General features: G+C 34.7%; 2 protein-coding genes across 2 annotated transcripts; one reads left to right on the top strand and one right to left on the bottom strand.

The window, feature by feature from the left end:
* Positions 1-245: 245 nt before the first annotated feature.
* Positions 246-7,617, bottom strand: LOC123653948 (solute carrier family 25 member 35-like). The gene is made up of 5 exons (XM_045589921.1): positions 7,466-7,617; positions 6,558-6,800; positions 6,098-6,424; positions 2,129-2,271; positions 246-594 (listed from the first exon to the last, which is right to left on the bottom strand). The coding sequence occupies exons 2-5, from the start codon at positions 6,794-6,796 to the stop codon at positions 395-397; spliced, it is 909 nt and encodes a 302-aa protein (XP_045445877.1). The 5' UTR covers positions 6,797-6,800; positions 7,466-7,617; the 3' UTR covers positions 246-394.
* A 761-nt stretch (positions 7,618-8,378) lies between these two features.
* On the top strand, positions 8,379-18,316 carry LOC123653947. Its single transcript, XM_045589920.1, has 3 exons — positions 8,379-10,710; positions 11,341-11,444; positions 16,859-18,316. Exons 1-3 carry the CDS (start codon positions 8,379-8,381, stop codon positions 18,314-18,316), a joined length of 3,894 nt encoding a protein of 1,297 aa, XP_045445876.1.
* The last annotated feature ends 952 nt before the right edge of the window (positions 18,317-19,268 follow it).

The following is a 19,268-nucleotide window of genomic DNA, read 5'->3' as shown; positions in this document are numbered from 1 at the left end:
ATGATATAAATTAGCGCATGAGTATTTGTACCGAAGATTACTTGTAAAAAAACATTGCACTAACTTTATTTCTCTTATTGTTGTGAGATATACTGTAACATTCAATACATGTATTTATTCATTTTATAGTTATTATTTATTTAATATGTAATCTTAATTCGAATCTTAAGGAGATTCTAATTAATTGTGTAATGCTTATCTAGTATACGTTATTATTTAATACTGGTGTGAACAGAAAGATTATATATTAAAAATATCATTGGTTTATTGAAAACTCGTTTTCTATACGGATTCAATACTTCATTTTCCAGGTCACGTTCTATATTAAAATTATATTATTAACTCTTAGTAAGTAGTTTCTTTTTTTCTAGAAATTAGGTAATTTAATATAATACTACATTTTCATAACAACATTATTCTGTAAATCTTTCAAAATATCCCAGAATACTAATAGGAGGACTGTATGGGGGGCCTGACGTAGATACGAGGGACCCATGCCCTTGTAAAAGGCTAAAAGGCCCTCAGTTTTAGTTATTTTACGAGCACAATCCACAATACCACCGTAGAGAACGCCTCGACCGTTCGCGTCTACACCTAAAAATATAAATATAGGTCAGTGAAGTTTTTAAAATATGTGACAAAATCGTACTAAATAGTACTGAACTTTTAATGAGATCTTTTAATTTGAAAATTTTTAAAGAAAGTTTTTAATGAACGTATTTTTAAACTCTTAAAATAATATGCTTTTTAATAAAGAAAGTAAATTAGATTGGGTTGGATTTAGAATAATATGGCACGAATGTAAGGGCGAAAAGGGAAGACGGGGATGGGGAGTCCCTTTTTTATTGATGGGGAAATGCTATTTATGCACTAGCCCCGCCACCCAAGGGCGACGGGAGTGTGGAGCTCCTAGCTTACTGCCAGACTATCCATCAAAACCACCATCTATTTTTTTCGGCGACACCTTAGTGGGGACGCCATGGGATCGCTTTCGTATTCTACCACGACGTCCCCGGTGTTGGTCTTTAGGGGGAAAGAGACGCTCAACCGGTCCAAGATAATCCAAGATAATATTTACTTATTTATTTATTTTTTCTTTTTTTATTAATTATGTAAGTCTATCATATCGTAGTTTTTGTTTATTTATTATTGATTTTTCCTCCTTAATTTGTGCACATCTCTAACCGCTGCTACTGTATCTTGTCCAGTACCCAAAGGTTATCTGGAAGAAATCGCTATTTAGCGATAAGATCGCCTTTGTACATCTTGTATTGAATCTTTCTTTATACGTGTCTGTATTTCGGTGTACATTAAGAATAAATAATAATCCCACCGGAGTTTGCAGGAGGGTGACGAGGTCCAGGAGCATCGTACGGTTTGAGGTCAGGCGACCGCGAGGTCAAGCCCGTCCTCGGTAGCCGGATCGCACCGAGCAACGGAGCAAGTTTCAGGGAGCCCAGCGCAACCCGAGCGCCACGCGCTTTCGCACCACAGGGCGAATGAGCGAACCCCCGTCCCTCTAGTGCACTCACAGGTCCAATCTGATAAAACCAGAGCAGTATCCGGAGCGCTCTCCCCCGGACCCCCAAACCAACTCATCCGCGCCGAAAGACAAGCCTGTCAGACCCGCCCCCCGGTATTTCAGAACCGGCTCAGAGGCCCGCACACCCTTAGAGCGTGACGCAATGGCACCGGCATTCTAACGCACTTTCGTGTCTTCTCCGGGATGCGACCCAAAGGCCCCGGCCACCCATGCGCTTTCGCGCCTCCCTCGGAACGCGACCCAACGGCCCCGGCACTCCAATGCACTTTCGCGCCCTCCCCTGCTGGTTAGTCCGCGAGGGTTCATCCGCAAGACCCCTACCACCCGCAAGCGGATGACATTCCCCCAACGGCCACCTGGTGACGCGCCCAGATCCAGCAACTCCCTTGGGGATGGAGGAGTCCCCCTCAACCCCCCCATAACACTCGTAATACAAGGTAATGCTATCATTCTTAAAAAAAAAAGAAATTTCAACTCTTAGGATTTGACTAAAATTTGTCCAGCAGTTTTTTACGACGCGTCTCCAACGACAGGTTATCATTTTATAGATAAATAATAAAAAATTTAGCATTTATTAAATATTACCTTGATTGTAGAGTCGCGTCATGATGACGTCCATAGGTGTCAGAGCGACGGTTTTGACGATAGCTCCAACGTTGCTAGCGATAAAAGATGAGAGATATTTTGACTGCTGGAATATATTATTATTGTCCATCCATTCTTTACACCTAAAATAAAATATATTCCTTTTTTTATTTACATATACCCTAGTAGCAGCTAGTATATTCTACTAGCTAGCTCTAGCTGACCTGGGGAAATTCATCATAATTATATCAAAATAAAATATAGCCTATCTTTCAAGTTGGATCAAAATAACGGTGTGCAAATTTGATTAAAATTGGTTAAGTAGTTTAGGAGTCCACGGACAAACAACTTGTGCGTAATTTATGCGGGAAATGAACAATAATATTAAAGCGCCAAAATATCTTACGATTACTCATAAACTTTTTTTAATCGGTCCATATTCCTAGATTTAAGATAGTGTCAGTAATCTATAATCTATATAAAAGCGAAAGGTCACTCATCACGAAGTCTTCGAAACTATAACACCCACATACTTGAAATTTGGCAGGTAGGCTCCTTATAGGACGTAGACGTCCGCTAAGAACGGATTTTACGATTAAAATGCGGGGGTTGCAAGTTTGTATGAAAGTCCTATGTTTTTGAAGTAAAAGACTTGAAATTTAAAATTTATGCCTTATAGATGATGAGAAGGTGTCCAAATAATGTAGCTTTAGAAATCAACGCCCTTTTGGGGTTAAAACGGGGATGGTAGGTTACTCACTCATCACGAAATCTCCGAAACTATAACCCCTACAAACTTGAAATTTGGCAGATAGGCTCCTTATAGAGCGTAGACATTTGCTAAGAACGAATTTTACGAAATTCGACCCCTAAGGGGGTAAAACGGGGGTTGGAAGTTTCTATAAAAGTCCTATGTTTTTGAAGTAAGAGAGTTGAAATTTAAAATGTACGATCTTTAGATGGTGAGTCCAAATAATGTATATTTAAAAATCAACTCCTTTTTGGGGTTAAAGCGGTTGATGGTAGGTTGACTCCTTCATCACGAAATCTCCGAAACTATAACACCTACAAACTTGAAATTTGGCAGGTAGACTCCTTATAGGACATCGACATTTGCTAAGAACAGAATTTACGAAACTCGACCCCTAAGGGAATGAAACGGGGGTCGGAAGTTTGTATGAAAGGCCTATGTTTTTGAAGTAAGAGACGAAATTTAAAATGTATGCTCTATAGATGGTGAGAAGGTGTCCAAATAATGTATCTTTAGAAATCAACTCCCAAAAAGAGGTTAAAACGTAGGATGAAAAAAGGGGTTAAAACGGGGGATGGTAGGTTGACTCATTCATAACAAAAGCTCCGAAACTATAACAGCTATAAACTTGAAATTTGGCAGGTAGGTTTCTTATAGAGTGTAGACATCCGCTAAGAAAGGATTTTACGAAACTCAACCCCTAAGGGGGTAAAACGGGGGTTGGAAGTTTGTATGGAAGTCCTATATTTTTGAAGTAACAGACTTGAAATTTGAAATTTATACTCTACTAGCTGTGCCCGCGGCTTCGCCCGCGTTGAAGTTAGTGTGTCACAAAGTTTTCCCGGCAAACTTCCAGTGAAACTCTCATCAAAATCGGCTTAGCCGTTCCGAAAACCTTCCTCTTGCCAATGGTGGAGCTCTCTCTCCAATGGTGAAACCGCATGAAAATCCGTTCAGTAAATTTTGAGCGAATCGATCACATACACTTTTGGGGACTTTGTTTTATAATAACTGTCGCCCGCGACTACGTTCGCGTGGTTATGAAGATATGCATTACTATTAAGATGTTTAACGCAAATTATTTTTTTATTTCAGTCACTTGAAATGCTTATCAAACTGAGTAACTTTTAAAAGGCACAATTTAGTATGATTTATTAGTTATTTTTATAAAACCTCCCTATACACCACATTTTTGGTTTTATTTTCAGGCTGTATATGTTTCATACAAACTGTCAACCCCAATTAAACCCCCTTAGCGGTGAAATATCGTAAAATCCGATCTTAGCGGACGTCTGCTAACTATAATCTACCTCCCTGCCAAATTTTATCTTTGTCCATCTTGGATGGATGGACCATCCAGCGGTTTTTGAGTTCTCGTGATGCGTGAGTCAGTGACCTTTCTCTTTTATATATATAGATTACGATGCATTATTTGGACTCCTTTTCACCATCTATAGAGCATACATTTTAAATTTCGCCTCTTACTTTAAAAACATAGGCCTTTACTTTCATACAAACTTCCGACCCCCGTTTTATCCTCTCAGGTGTCGAGTTTCGTAAAATTCGTTCTTAGCGGATGTTTACGTCCTATACAAAACCTACTTGCCAAATTTCAAGTATGTAGGTGTTATAGTTTCGGAGATTTCGTGATGAGTCAGTCAACCTACCATCCCCCGTTTAAACCCCAAAAGGGAGTTGGTTTCTAAAGATACATTATTTAGACACCTTCTCACCATCTATAGAACATACATTTTAAATTTCAAGTCTCTTACTTCAAAAACATAGGATTTTCATACAAACTTCCAACCCCCGTTTCACCCCCTTAGGGGTCGAGTTTCGTAAAATCCGTTCTTAGCGGATGCCTACATCTTATAAGGAGCCTACCTGCCAAATTTCAAGTTTGTAGGTGTTATAGTTTCGGAGATTTCGTGATGAGTTACCTTTCGCTTTTATATATATAGAGATAGATGGTGAAAAGGTGTAGAAAAGTCGAAACTGTACATTGAGTATTTTTTTTAAAAGAATACTTAGGGTGTGATCTATAATCGACACCGAAGCCAAAAATATAGTTTTTAGAATTTTTGTCTGTTTGTCTGTATGTATGTCCGGGATAAACTCAAAAAGTACCGCATGGATTTACTTCAAATTTGACACGAATATTATTAAGAAGTCGGGTCAACATATAGGCTACAATTATGACGCTATCATCTACGGGGAACGAGCAGTGAACATTTATTTCTTCAACGCATTCTGTAACAACGTGTAATCTAACGACGCATATTTGAATGTTGTTATTATGTTAATAACCATGCTATAAGCTAGCTTTACACTCTAAATAAAGACATTCTGTAGTATATATAGTATCAGCATTGCACCCGTGCGAAGCCGGGGCGATGCTGATGATAATAATAAATAAATGTCAAAAGGGCGCCAAATTTTTTATTATCATAATTTTCCTTAAGCATTTAGTTTCGTCACAAACATTCCTTTGTGCTTTTTATCAAAATAGAGAAGATATTATTATTAAAAGGTTACTTATATTATGTAAAACATAAGATTATTGCATGTATAATAATCACTAAAATTTAAATGTATCATCACTGATAATATCTTAGACTAGTTCCATACAGGAATTGAGACTTTTCTATGATTGAATTAGTTGTAATCTCTTAAAAACAATGGTATTATAATATTGTTGAAAATATGTATTTTTCAGCCTTGTATATAGAAACACTTAAGTAAAATTTACATAATATTTGATATTCTAACTTTAACATTTTATATTGGTCCTGAAGATATTTTAAAAAATGTCAAAAGATATATATTTAAAAAAGAATTACATAAGATCTTCTAACTTTTACATCAGCGTATACAAAAATCTTTAAAACAATTAAAATTTATATTAAAGTAACACTTACTTACTGGGTGTCGTAAGAGGCAACTAAGGGATAACACAGTTTCACTACCACCTTGGAACTTAAAAATCTGACCAATGGCAGGATAACTAACTGCTGTCACTGCCGTTTGAAATACACAGGCCGAAGACGGGCAGCAGCGTCTTTGGTGCGACAAAGCCAGCCCTGCGGTCGCCAACCCGCCTGCCCAGCATGGTGACTATGGGCAAAACACATGAGTTCTTGCCATTGTTGGCACGAACTTGTGGAGGCCTATGTCCAGCAGTGAGCTGTATTAGGCTGAAGTGAGTGAACAGTACTTACACAGCAAAAGATGCTATTTGAGATGCTGAACCAATGGAGTTCCTAAGCATCATTCCATGAGCTCCTCTCCATAAACCAAAGAATCCATTCTTCTTATATATCCTTGATAAAGCATAAAAAGTTCCAGGGTGCCCATGCTGTGTCCCCACTGCTATCTCTTTGGAGGAATACGACATTAGTTGGGTTTTAACCAGTTGTAGGGGACTGCCCACGAGACCACCAGACATTCCAGCTAGAGCCCCAAAGAGAAGACTATTTGCAAATTTTGTGTTATTTTTCTCATCACGTAAAAGGCCATAGTTATCAGCTTGTTGATAGATTCCTAGTCTAAAAGTGAAAGGGTTATTATATATACATAAAATTGTATGTTTTTAATATATCATTTAACAAAGTAAGTGAAATAAGCTTAATTTAGAAAATATTTAAGCAGGCATAAAGGTGGTACGACAAAAATGCTTACCTCACACCATTGACAAAGAGTTGAAACCAAAGAGCGGGCACTAAACCTTTCTGCAAAGCAGATAATCCATCATGTTTTACTATCGTATACATAGCATGTGGTATACTCTTGTAGTAAACGGCATGTTGGCCTCGTGCACGGAGCTCACCTTGCAATTGCATTCGAGTTTTAACAACATCAAATGGATTGCTAAACATTCCCGCTCCGACGCCCGCTAGACCTCCCACAATGAAATCCATTGTACTACGAAACATCATTTTTGTCTTAGGGTTGTTGTTTCATTGTAAACGATTATGTTATCATAAGTCTCATATATTTAAATAAATAATTCATTCCAATTTGATTTGCATGTTTTTTTTGTATAAGTGTAGCTAATATAATCAGTTTACTAGAACAATAAGTAAGAAAAAAAGAAAAATACACATTTCAATAGCAAATTTAAATATTGATATTTTAAATACTATACAAATACATTCTAAATTGAAATAATTAAATTATGAAACATTATTAATTCGTGTACTAATTTGTTTCGTAATTAATACAACAAACAGCGTTTTTGGTAATTAATAAACCTAATGATTTAAAAGCACATTAAATAAAATGTGAAATTTAAAATTATTTAAAACAAAAAAACACTGGAAATTGCTTTTTCAAAAGTATATAAAGGTTTTCAAAAGTATATAAAAATGTTCAATAGTTATATAAAGGTTTTCTTTAAAAAAAATCTATTATTTTTTACTAATTTTCAGTTTAGTCAGTGAAGATTTTATTTTTAAATATTTGGTCTGCTATGACGTAAATGTTAAAACACGTCTGATAAAAATAAATATAAACGTAATAGTATCAATATTGCACAAAAACAAACGAGTTTAAATTTTCTTAAGTTATAAGTAAAAAAATAGGCTTACCAGGCGTGAATTTCATATAAAAAACGTAGTCACCTTCGCGTGTTAAAAGTAAATAGTATAATCAGCATCGTGTGCCGTTTGTTACTGGAAGTGGATAATTTTAAAGGCATGTAGAGTTGTAGACTGCTACAGCCGTCATTTGTCTCAGCTGATAACTGGCAAAGTCATAATTGTTGTTGTTTTAAAATTTATCCCCAATAGGGAAAGGCAAAGGACTATAATCCATACAGCCTAGTCTGAATTTGTAAGTTTCGTTCTGATATATCAAAAGGCCGGAGCCAAGTCTGAAGTAACAAAGTCATAATACTAGCTTGACAGTTGCTTGCAATAGTTCGGAAATTATAGTCTCATTTCTATTATATATAATTAAAATGCTACACAAATCTTTCTTCATCATTTTAAATATATGAGAACAAACATAAATGTTTAAATTAAAATTCACTATCACTTAATGATTTGAAAAAGTTTTCTTTAAATTATATTTAACATTATGTTATCGTTTTTAATTTTAATTTTCAATAGTATCATATATCGTTTTTAATTTTCATTTTCAATGGTACAATACAAAAAATATCATCTACAAAAAATAGTTCATTATGAGAATAAGTGACTCAAATATCAAATTGAACCAAGTGTACCGTTTTATATTTGAGCTTCGTCTGTCTGTCTATAGTTATTTATAGATACTGTTTAGTTTATGTTAAGTTTTAAATATTAGTACTGGTCGAAATCTTAATTTTTTTTTTACTTTTCTATCATTTTTAACTACAGTAAGCCTATTAAATTTATAATGTTATACATTTGATAAATTGATTTAGAGTAAATTACGTAAAGTTATATTAAAATAAAATATAAAAGAATATAATAAATTATGTGAAACTATGAAAACAAGGCAAAACAATAAAAACAAAAAATGGCTGTAAGTAGTGCAATGTTTCTCTTTGAAGTTGTGGTGGAAAGCGTTAAGAGCTTTGTTGTAAGCCGCCATTTAATTATTAAAAGCGATTTTGCAGATATATTCTCGTTAGAACTAAAAGATCCAAAACAAATGCATATAGTAATACCAGAACCACCTCCATTACCACCAGAACCAGCAGGTAAAAAGGGCAAAAAGAAGGCACCAAAGAAGAAACCAAAAAAAGGGAAAAAGGGAAAAGTAGAGGAACCTCCCCCTGAGCCAGTCATTCAATCAGGGCAGTCCGTTTTATTTACAAGTACAGCAGAATTCTTGATTCAAAATATGAAGAAGTACCCTCTAGAATTGTCATTGTGGAGTAAAGAAGATAATCTTACGTATATCGGCTCAAATCAAATTCCTTGGGATCCTATATTTTATAGTTATTTAGAAAGAATATGTAATTGTGAAGAACCTCAACCAGTTACGTTAAAAGAAGAGTATAATATATTTGAAGAAGGCAAAGCAAAGTTAATGGCAAAAATAGGAATTCAAGTAAAACTGACATATTTGACTGACCGAGTTACAACGGCCTTTCGAACACTTTCAGAGGATCCATCTGTAAAAAAAGTTTTGTATACAGGGATAAATTCGAAAACTACGTCATATATTTGTACGATGAAAACGACTGATGAAGTTTTCGAAGAAAATTGTAACAAGATTGAGAATAATTTTGTAAAAGATAAACCTAAGCCTAATAAAATAGCTTATGCTGATTACAAGAATGCTCCTGGAGCTAACCTAACGTTCTTCAACGAAGGTGAATATTGTTGTATGAATAATGCAGATAAACCACCAGAGTCAATTTATAAAGCTCCCCAGACTTGTCCTGATATAGATTTTATAATCGATTATGTTAGGAAAATAATAGTCTCTTGTAATGACAATATGAGAATGTTAACACCCCGTTCCACTATACGTCCAAGAATTAAGGCCACTGACATTGATAGGCTGTGTTATTGTGAAGAGACAAAATGGCCAGAAGGATCATTTGCGGAAAGATTTAAGAGAGAGGCTCAGTCAGAACCTTGTCCAATCTGCATAAATGCTGGAAAAAAAAGAGACGTATCTCGGGCGGAAACTTTTGATATAGCTAATATAAGAGGACCCTGTGGCCGAGCTGACTGTAGGATTGCTAGAGATATGAGAGCTTATATCGAAAACCTCATAGATGAAGACAATAAGGAAGTTGATATAACCAACATAATTGGTCCTTGTGGAAGCAAAGAATGTAGAATAGCTGAAAAAATTCAAGAATTTCTTCGCCACGAAGGTGTTTTTAATAAAGGTTCTACTTTAGAAGGCTTATCTACTCAATGCGCTTGTGTTAAGCAAATGCAAGACGCGCTTGTGAAGAGTAAATCTTGTGATTCTTTATGTGATAAAAATTGTGCAAATAGTGATAGTGATGAAAGCAAATGTCAAGGAAATGCGTGTCCTCATACCAAATCACCTGAGAAAGAGACAGTATACAATGTTTATTATTTTACAGTTGAACATGATTTTGATAAAGATAATACAGGAACGTCATCACCCAGTGGCACGGATAAATCATCAAAATATCGGTATTGTTCTACGGAATGTCCAAGCGTTAAACCTTCGGAGAAAACTTTTTGTTCTAAAACCACTTGTTCTAACTTAACAAACAAAACATCTAAAGAAGACGACAATCAAGATTTAAGCTGTAAGGAGCCTGTTTGTCCTGCAACAGATCGAAATCGTCTTAGTCCAGCAGATAGTAACATAGTAATACATTTCGATAAAATTAATAATCCCTGTTGTGTGAAATCTTGCGATGTTGCTGAAAAAGTAAAGGATTTCATCGTCGAAGGACTTAGTAGTCAAAAGAATAAAACAGCTCAAGATGATGATCCATGCTATTGTGATTGTGTTTGTACTTTTAAATTTTCTAAGAAAACAACCTACTGTGCAGTTTGTGGTGGCTACGAATGTTTAGGAGAAGATGTAAAAGAAATGCCCGAGTATGCAAAACCACATCCGTGTCCAGTATACAACAAGCTGTACGATAAAAAATATATTCAAGTCCAAAGTCCGTGGCCAGAAGAAGAAGATATCAAAAAACCACCAGACACAGTAAGCAATAAAAGTTCAAGAACAACTGGCTCGAAACTTGGACATGGTGACAGGAGACTGACAGTATCGCGTTCAATGAAAAGTTTTTCAGATAAGAAAGTTAATAAAAAAGAAAAAGTTGAAAAGGAACAAGTGAAAAAGCCACAAGCAGAAAAGAAGAAGGTCGGTAAATTTACAGCGAACGTTGATGAAGCTTGTAAGTTTCTTTCAAATATATTATTGCACTAGCTGAGGCCGCGACTTCGTCCGCGTGGCATTTAACATAAAGTTATTTTTTAGTTCACAGAGTTATAAAATAAATAAATTCCTAAAATAAAAGTAGCCTAAGTTACTTCTTACTACATTAGCTATCTACCAGTGAAAGTCCCGTCAAAATCGATACAGCCGTTTCAGAGATTAGCCGGAACAAACAGATAGATAGACAGACAAACAGACAAAAAATTTTAAAATGTTATTTTGTTATATGTACCGTGTATACATCCATATGCATTTACTAAAAAGCGGTTATTTTAATATTACAACAGACATGTAGCGACATCTATTTCGCGACATACAAACTAGAGAAAAACTGACGTATCCTACATTACGCTATCAAAGTTATCAGAGTGATTGAGTATATATATACAAGAACCCGACAACCACCATTGGGTTGTTAGCGCACCAGATACAATAACTGTCTGGTCGGAAGATCCTCCCTTTTCAATGGGGGATGAGGGACTTCACACCTTGTTCCTCCTACCCCCAAAGATACTCCAATTTTATTTATTTGTATTAATACATTTTAAATAAGGAAAATCTCATTATCATGAAAATTATTAAATTTTAGCACCTCTAGTAGTTGAAAGGAAACCGGAGCCGAAATATCCATACCCACCAGTACCGAAAAATATGGGTTGGAATTGGAACGCAGAAGATATTCCTGGAATGAAGGTAAATATTATGACATCTATGTGTATATATAGTAGACAATCATTATTTGCGCCCGCGGTCACCAACCTGCCTGCCCAGCGTGCTGACTATGGGCACGACACGCGAGTTCACGCCATTTTTTGACCCAAACTTGTGGAGGGCTATGTCCAGCAGTGAACTGCGTTGTATATTATATTATCTAATATAATAAATCCATTATAAATTATGTTTCATTCTATTATTAGCTCGGTGAAGATCGATTTAGGATTCGGATCTTATAATTTTTTGAAAAATAATTAAAAATAGTTAGTCTAGGATTTTTAGACAATCCATTTTTAATATATTATCTAATATACTAAATTTATTATAAAGTATGTTTCATTCTATTGTACATTTAATTACGCACCTATAGTTTAATGGGCTTGAATTAATTTGTTTATTATTAATAAAAAAATGGTTTTTCCTATACGTTCTTCTAATTAAAAATGGTTCACCCGACATTGATTGAAAAGTAGACATTAAATTATCTTTGAGAAACACTACGTTATCTGAAAAAAGAATCATAGAAATTGTTATACCGTTTTTCTAATATAATACATTAAAAAAGTCAATGTACCTACATACAGTACCTATTGCAAAGTACAATTGAATTGTGTCCCATTAGGAAAAAAAAAATAACACAAGTTTTAAGTAATTTATATAAATAATTAACCCTTTAAGGCGTTCTTGGTAAGTTTATTTATTAATTTTTTTTTGCTGTTATTTTTTTATCGTTAATAGAACTTTTTACACTTATTGTATTCTTATTTATTTATTTATTTAACAATTTATGTACACTAGGAAAGCAAAAGGAAATAGCGCTTATAAACAATGCTGGTACAAAGGCACTACTTATCCCATGATGGAATCTCTTCCAGTAGTCCTGCTACAGGAAACTTATAAAATAGTCGCAAAATTAGCGTGTACAATCTAAACATATAGATAGTAAAAATATAATATAAATACATAATTATATAATATATAAATAAATACATAATAATTTATACACACGTAGATACAAATAATACGATACTTATACATACACGCATACACATATACGATACATAATATAATGCATACGATAATAAATTCCAATACGCATAAGGACACTTAATTAAATTGATTTTAGACTAGGATTGATTAAGGTAGAATTTTCTCACTCTTTTCTTAAATAGCGATAGTGTTTTGCAATCGCGAATTTCATATGGTAGGGAATTCCAAAGTCTAACGGAATGTACAGTAAAGGAGTAAGAATAAAAATCGGTACGGTGGGTGGGCATGTGAAGAAGAGAACGCTTAAGTGATCTGCACGGAGAATCATCGTCGTGAGAGAAAGAAAAGCGGTCCCGTAGATACGAAGGAGAACGAGGGTTAAAAAGAGTCTTAAAAAGGAAACAAAGTATTCTAAAATTTCTACGATGGCGGATAGGTAGCCATTGAAGCTGTTTACGAAAGTGACTTACATGATCATATTTTTTTAAGCCGAAAATGAAACGCAAGCATAAATTTTGTAGTCGCTCAAGTCTGTTAAGCAATTCTTCGGTGGTATCTAAGCAAGTGACATCGGCGTAATCAATGATCGGATGTATGAGAGTTTGCACAAGAGAAACTTTAGTCTTGAAGGGTAAAAAATTTTGTAGTGCTTTTAGAGAATGGAGCGAAAAGTATACCTTACGACTGATCTCATTGATATAAGCATCCCAGTTAAGATTGGAGTCAAAAACAACACCTAAGTTCTTAGCCGAGTCGGAAAAAGTAATAGGAACGCCGTCGACGGTAATAGGGGGTAGTTCAGCTATATCAAGTCGAGAGCGAATGCGTTTACTACCTACGATTAATGCTTTAGTCTCTCCCGGGTTAACAGTAAGACCGAAACTATTAGCCCATTCAGTAATACGCCTTAGATCATCATTGATGGAGATAATAGCAGACGCGACATCATGTAACTTACAATGGCGATAAATTTGCAGATCGTCAGCATATAAGTGGTATTTGGAAGATATGACCTTAGTGATCGAGTCAATAAAAACTGAAAAAAGAAGAGGGAAAAGTACGCCACCTTGGGGAACTCCCACAGTAAGGTTACACCAGTTGGAATACGATGTATTTACTTGAACACGCTGTGAACGATTCCGAAGATAAGATTCAAACCACGCTAACGCGGATAAAGAAGTATTAATAGATTTTAGTACGCCAAGAAGAATATCGAAGTCGATAGAATTGAAAGCATTACTAAAATCAATAAGTATAAGGATTGTAAGCGATTTATTCTCCATGGCTAAGCGAATATCATCAGTTACGTCGATAAGAGCCGAAGTTGTGCTATGGCCTGGACGAAAGCCAGATTGATGTGAATTGAGAAGATCATTAGAGTATAAAAAGAAAGAGAACTGCTTGCGGACAATGCATTCAAAAACTTTAGAGAGAGTAGGTAATATGGAAATAGGTCGGAAATTAGCTAAAGAAGAAGGATTGGTAACTTTAGGCAAAGGAATAACATTCGCTTGTTTCCAGGCTTTCGGAAAGGTACTAGTGGTAAGAGAGTAGTTAAAAATATGGTTAAGAATCGGTAATAAGAATGGAAGAATCAGCGTAATCATTTTCAAACATAACTTGTCATTGCCAGCGGCCTGCGATGAAATTGAAAGGACTGCAGTTTTAATATCTGAATCAGTTATAGGTGTAAAGGAGAAAGGAGTGGCGCTTAAACCGAAAAAAATGTTTAGAATTCCTAATGTGAGGGTAACACAAAAATAAAATCGTACATATTAAAAATAGCATGGTGTCGTCTCCTGTCAAAGATTTTCATTGTAATATGAAACTTTGAATAGTTACGGGTCTCTGTAAAGAACTCACTATAGACGGTGCCACGGTTCGCTTAAACCGAAAATAAAAATCATCATATCAAAAATTTCGCTCTAGCGGGTACATCGTTCCATAGCTTAATTGGCTAGAGCGCCGACACGGTTAGTCGGAGACGCGGGTTCGAATCCCGCTGGAGCGGTCAATTTTTGATATGATATTCAAAAATGTTTAAAATACATATAATTAAGCATTTGTTACAGATATATATTACACTAGCTGTGCCCGCGGCTTCGCCCGCGTTTAAATCAGTGAGTCACAAAGTTTTACCGGCAAACTTCTAGTGAAACTCAAAATCTCATCAAAATCGGCTTAGTCGTTCCGTAAACCTTACTCTTGAAGCCCTCTCTCCATTGGTAAAACCGCATGAAAAGCCGTTCAGTAAATTTTGAGGGAATCGATCACATACACTTTTGGGGCCTTATTGTTATAATACACTAACTGTTGCCCGCGACTACGTTCGCGTGGTTATGAAGATATGCATTACTATCAAGAAGTTTAAGCAAATTATTTTTTTATTTCAGTCACTTGAAATGCATATCACGCTGAGTAATTTTTTAAAAGGCACAATTTAGTATAATTTATTAGTTATTTTTATAAAACCGCTCTATACACCACATTGTTAGTTTTATTTTCAGGCTGCAGTATAAATAACCTAGCAGGCAGCAGCTACAAAGCTGCTGTATATGTTTCATACAAACTATCAACTCCAATCAAACGCCCTTAGCAGTGGAATATCAAAAAATCCGTTGTTAGCGGACGTTGACTAACTATAATCTACCTCCCTGCTAAATTTCATCTTTGCCCATCCTGGATAGATGGACCATCCAGCGGTTTTTGAGTTCTCGTGATGAGTGATTCAGTGACCTTTCTCTTATATATATATAGATTATGATGCATTATTTGGACTCCTTTTCACCATCTATAGAGCATACATTTTAAATTTCGTCTCTTACTTTAAAAACATAGGCCTTTCATACAAATTTTCGACCCCCGTTTTATCCTCTTAGGTGTCGAGTTTCGTAAAATTCGTTCTTAGCGGATGTTTACGTCCTATACAAAACCTACTTGCCAAATTTCAAGTATGTAGGTGTTATAGTTTCGGAGATTTCGTGATGAGTGAATCAAAAAAAATCAAAAAAAAAATCAAAAATAGTTTATTTAACTGTAAAGATACACATTACATGAAAAGAACAGTGAATCCCACACTAGGCAATGCCTGTGTCGTGGGATTCAAAAACTCAAATAAATAATTACCAGGCGTAGTGCGGCTTAAGAAGATAATAGGTATATTTAGATTTAATTTTTTGATTTAATCAACCTACCATCCCCCGTTTTAACCCCAAAAGGGAGTTGGTTTCTAAAGATACATTATTTGGACATTTTCTCACCATCTATAGAGCATACATTTTAAATTTCAAGTCTCTTACTTCAAAAACATAGGATTTTCATACAAACTTCCAACCCCCGTTTTATCCCTTTAGGGGCCGAGTTTCGTAAAATCAGTTCTTACCGAATATCTACGCCCTATAAGAAACCTATCTGCTAAATTTCAAGTTTGTAGCTGTTTATAGTTCCGGAGATTTTGTGATGAGTGAGTCAATCTACCATCCCTCGTTTTAACCCCAAAAAGGAGTTGATTTCTAAAGATACATTATTTGGACACCTTCTCACCATCCATAGAGCATACATTTTAAATTTCAAGTCCCTTACTTCAAAAACATAGGACTTTCATACAAACTTCCAACCCCCGTTTTACCCCTTTATGGATCGAGTTTCATAATATCCGTTCTTAGCGGATGTCTACATCCTATAAGAAACCTGTCTACCAAGTTTCAAGTTGATAGCTGTTATAGTTTCGGAGATTTCGTGATGAGTCAGTCAACCTACCATCCCCCATTTTAACTCCAAAGGGAAGTTTATTTCTAAAGATACATTATTTGCATACCTTCTCACCATCTATAGAGCATATACATTTTAAATTTCAAGTCTCTTACTTCAAAAACATAGGACTGTCATACAAACTTCCAACCCCCGTTTTACCCCCTTAGGGGTTGAGTATCGTAAAATCCGTTCTTAGCGGATGTCTACGTCCTATAAGGAGCCTACCTGCCAAATTTCAAGTTCGTAGGTGTTATAGTTTCGGAGATTTCGTGATGAATGACCTTTCGCGTCTATATATATTATTATTATTATAGATAGATATAGATTAAATAAAAAAGAGCAAGACTAATGATGCAGTTGAGGATTTGTAATATACTTAAATAAAATTTTGTTACTTATAAATAAAATATCAAATTGAACTCGTGAGCTTTTTATTTTGTCCTACCTTATTATTATTTAATAAATTTGTTATACCTACTACCTTTGTAATTTTTTCTGTAATACTAAATCTAGCTTGCATCCTTAACCACACCGATCATACTATCATTGGTGAAATCGACAGTGCTTTAATGGCACAACTGAAAGCCATTAATTTCAATAATAATAATACTCATTTGTTTATAAATGAATAACCTTACCTACTGTTTCAGCCTAGACCAAAATGGAAGCCAGGTGCCGCCAATAAAATTTTGGTTAGAAGATACAGAGCTATTAGAGAAGGTATCGATATAATAGCAAAGAAGAAAAGAGCAATGATGCAACGAAAGAAGAAAATCGAAATGAAACCAACGTTAGTTGTAAAAAAACAAAACGGTGAATATTTAGTTCAAATGGAAGTTTTTAAGAAGTATTCAAACGAAAGACTACTATTTCAATACCCGTATGATGAGAAACCACCACTCATTTACACAATAGGCAAAACTGAAGAAGAGAAACGTAAAATTCAAAAACAACGCGAAAGAAGAGAACGAAGAGAAGCGAGAAGAAAAAGCCGGTTATTGCAATCAACTTTTAGAGATAGATGTCAAGAAATTTGTCTTAAAGCTTATAATCAAGCTATTGGCTTATTACCTTTGCCTAATCCTAATGATCCAGATTGCCCCTGTCATACTGAAGCTGTTCAAAATTTAAGTCCACCCATTGATTCATGTTCGTGTTCAGATGAAGGAACTATCTCTAGCAGTGACACGGATAATGATGAATGGACAATTGAGTTCACTCCACCTGCAGCCAAGTGGGATATTAAGGCTAAACATCCGCCAGTTTTAGCAGAAAACGAAAGTCAATATAACTATTTAGATTACAAAGTAAAGTTACTAGATAAACAGGGAAATCCTGTTCCAAGATTCTTTAAGGGACCTGATGGTAAACAAGAATGTAGTGATTTAGGAGGATTTTGGAGTCCTGATCGTTATTGGATGGAAATAAATAAGGATGGTTATATAGGACCTGATAATCGGTGGGTACCAATGAACTTTATTGGTCCCGATGGTATGTTTTACTCAGCTGAAGAAGGATTTTTTACAGATAACACTGGCCAAATTTTAAAAATAGGTATAGATGGATACATAGACAAAGAAGGAAAATGGGCTTGGTACTCAAAGAAAAGGGGTAAAAGTCCAAAATCAAAGTCAACTTTAACTGCTACGACAGTAGGTACTAAGACAGGAAGAACTCTAACAAAGGTTGAAACTCTATTAAAGAACAGAATAGAAAATAAACCTAAATCAGTTACTACCGCAGGTAAAGCGAAAGAGGATAAACATCCACAATCTGCTCTAGTTAAAACGGGATCTGATAAAGGGAAAGTAAAAAAAGCGGTTTCATATTCGTCTAGCAGGGCTAAAAACCCTTTAGTTATGAGCGTGTCAATGAATTATGAAAGAAATAATTTTTTACAGTCTTCGTGGACTAAAAATAATATGGAGGCTAAGAAAATTGCAAAATATAAAGAGATATTAAATGAACTACAAATGTGCGACATGCCAGAACTTACACAGAGCCCAATAAAAACAAATCGAGCTTCTAATACATCAAAATATTTGTCTCATTTAAAACTTCCAAACAGGTATATAAAAAGACCTCAAACACTAACGGTTAGGTCTTGAAATATACCTAATATTTTTTCAGGAAGAACTGGTTATTGTTGGCTAGAGTATACATTTAATTATTATGAATTTGAATAAAAATGTAATTTCTTTCTTTTACATTAAATATATGTAATCTGTAATGTGAATTCTTTTTTAGATGTATCTGTTATTAACTATCAACAAATTAATTACCAAAGTACTTTAAATGCAATGTTAGGAATATTTACACACATTAAAAAGTAGAAGAGTGAAATACAATGCTGGAAACCTTTTTGTCTAATCTAATCTAGCAATGCCTATTTGTTATGAATAACTATAGTGCCTGATTTTTTGTTACTGTCTATTTTTGTGGGGTTCTGACCTTTTTGTTGAATTTGACAATTAATGCATACTAATTAAAAAGATATGCAAAAGTATAAAATTGTTTTATTCTCTTGGACAAAACATAAGTTTGGCTGTCATGTAAATTACAAGTTTTATATAATTTTATAATTTTTAAATGTAAATGTAATAAAGCTTGAAAGCTCAGTAATATAATATTATAATGGCTATTTCGGATTCAATTTTTTTATTTGAAATAGTTTTAAAAAATATAACGAGTCACAAAGAAGATAAAAAATTTAGATTAACTGCTCAATTTGGTAACGTATTTAATATACTTCTAAAAAATCCGAAAACTGTTTCTCTAACAACGAAATTAGATAAAGCTAAATTTGATGAGAGATATAAGACGAAAAAATATATATCAATAAGGAAATCTTTTGGACGCAATGCCCGAACGGGTCAATCAATAATTATAATAAGTAAACCGACTGTCCTTTTAGCAAAAATGCAAAAATATCCACTTAAAATATGTCTTTGGAAAGATAATAAACAGGATTGTAAATTAGGAAGTACAATCTTACCATGGAACAAAATTTATACTAACTATTTAGGTAATATACAGAAAAATCCGGAAATGCTCAGACCT

The sequence above is a fragment of the Melitaea cinxia genome, chromosome 5, assembly GCF_905220565.1.
Source record: "Melitaea cinxia chromosome 5, ilMelCinx1.1, whole genome shotgun sequence".
Classification (NCBI taxonomy): Eukaryota; Metazoa; Arthropoda; class Insecta; order Lepidoptera; family Nymphalidae; genus Melitaea; species Melitaea cinxia.
The sequence above is the reverse complement of the archived record's forward strand: the minus strand, read 5'-3'. Positions and strand labels throughout refer to the sequence as shown.

Excerpts from the sequence above, each read along its gene's own strand:
- LOC123653948 (XM_045589921.1), bottom strand. The coding sequence starts at position 6,796 with ATGGATTTCATTGTGGGAGGTCTAGCGGGCGTCGGAGCGGGAATGTTT. Across the intron at positions 6,425-6,557 it reads CTCTTTGTCAATGGTGTGAG|ACTAGGAATCTATCAACAAG; the intron begins GTAAGCATTTTT and ends TTTCACTTTTAG. Across the intron at positions 2,272-6,097 it reads CAAATAGCATCTTTTGCTGT|GTGTAAAGAATGGATGGACA; the intron begins GTAAGTACTGTT and ends ATTTTATTTTAG.
- LOC123653947 (XM_045589920.1), top strand. The coding sequence starts at position 8,379 with ATGGCTGTAAGTAGTGCAATGTTTCTCTTTGAAGTTGTGGTGGAAAGC. Across the intron at positions 10,711-11,340 it reads AGCGAACGTTGATGAAGCTT|CACCTCTAGTAGTTGAAAGG; the intron begins GTAAGTTTCTTT and ends ATTAAATTTTAG. Across the intron at positions 11,445-16,858 it reads AAGATATTCCTGGAATGAAG|CCTAGACCAAAATGGAAGCC; the intron begins GTAAATATTATG and ends CTACTGTTTCAG.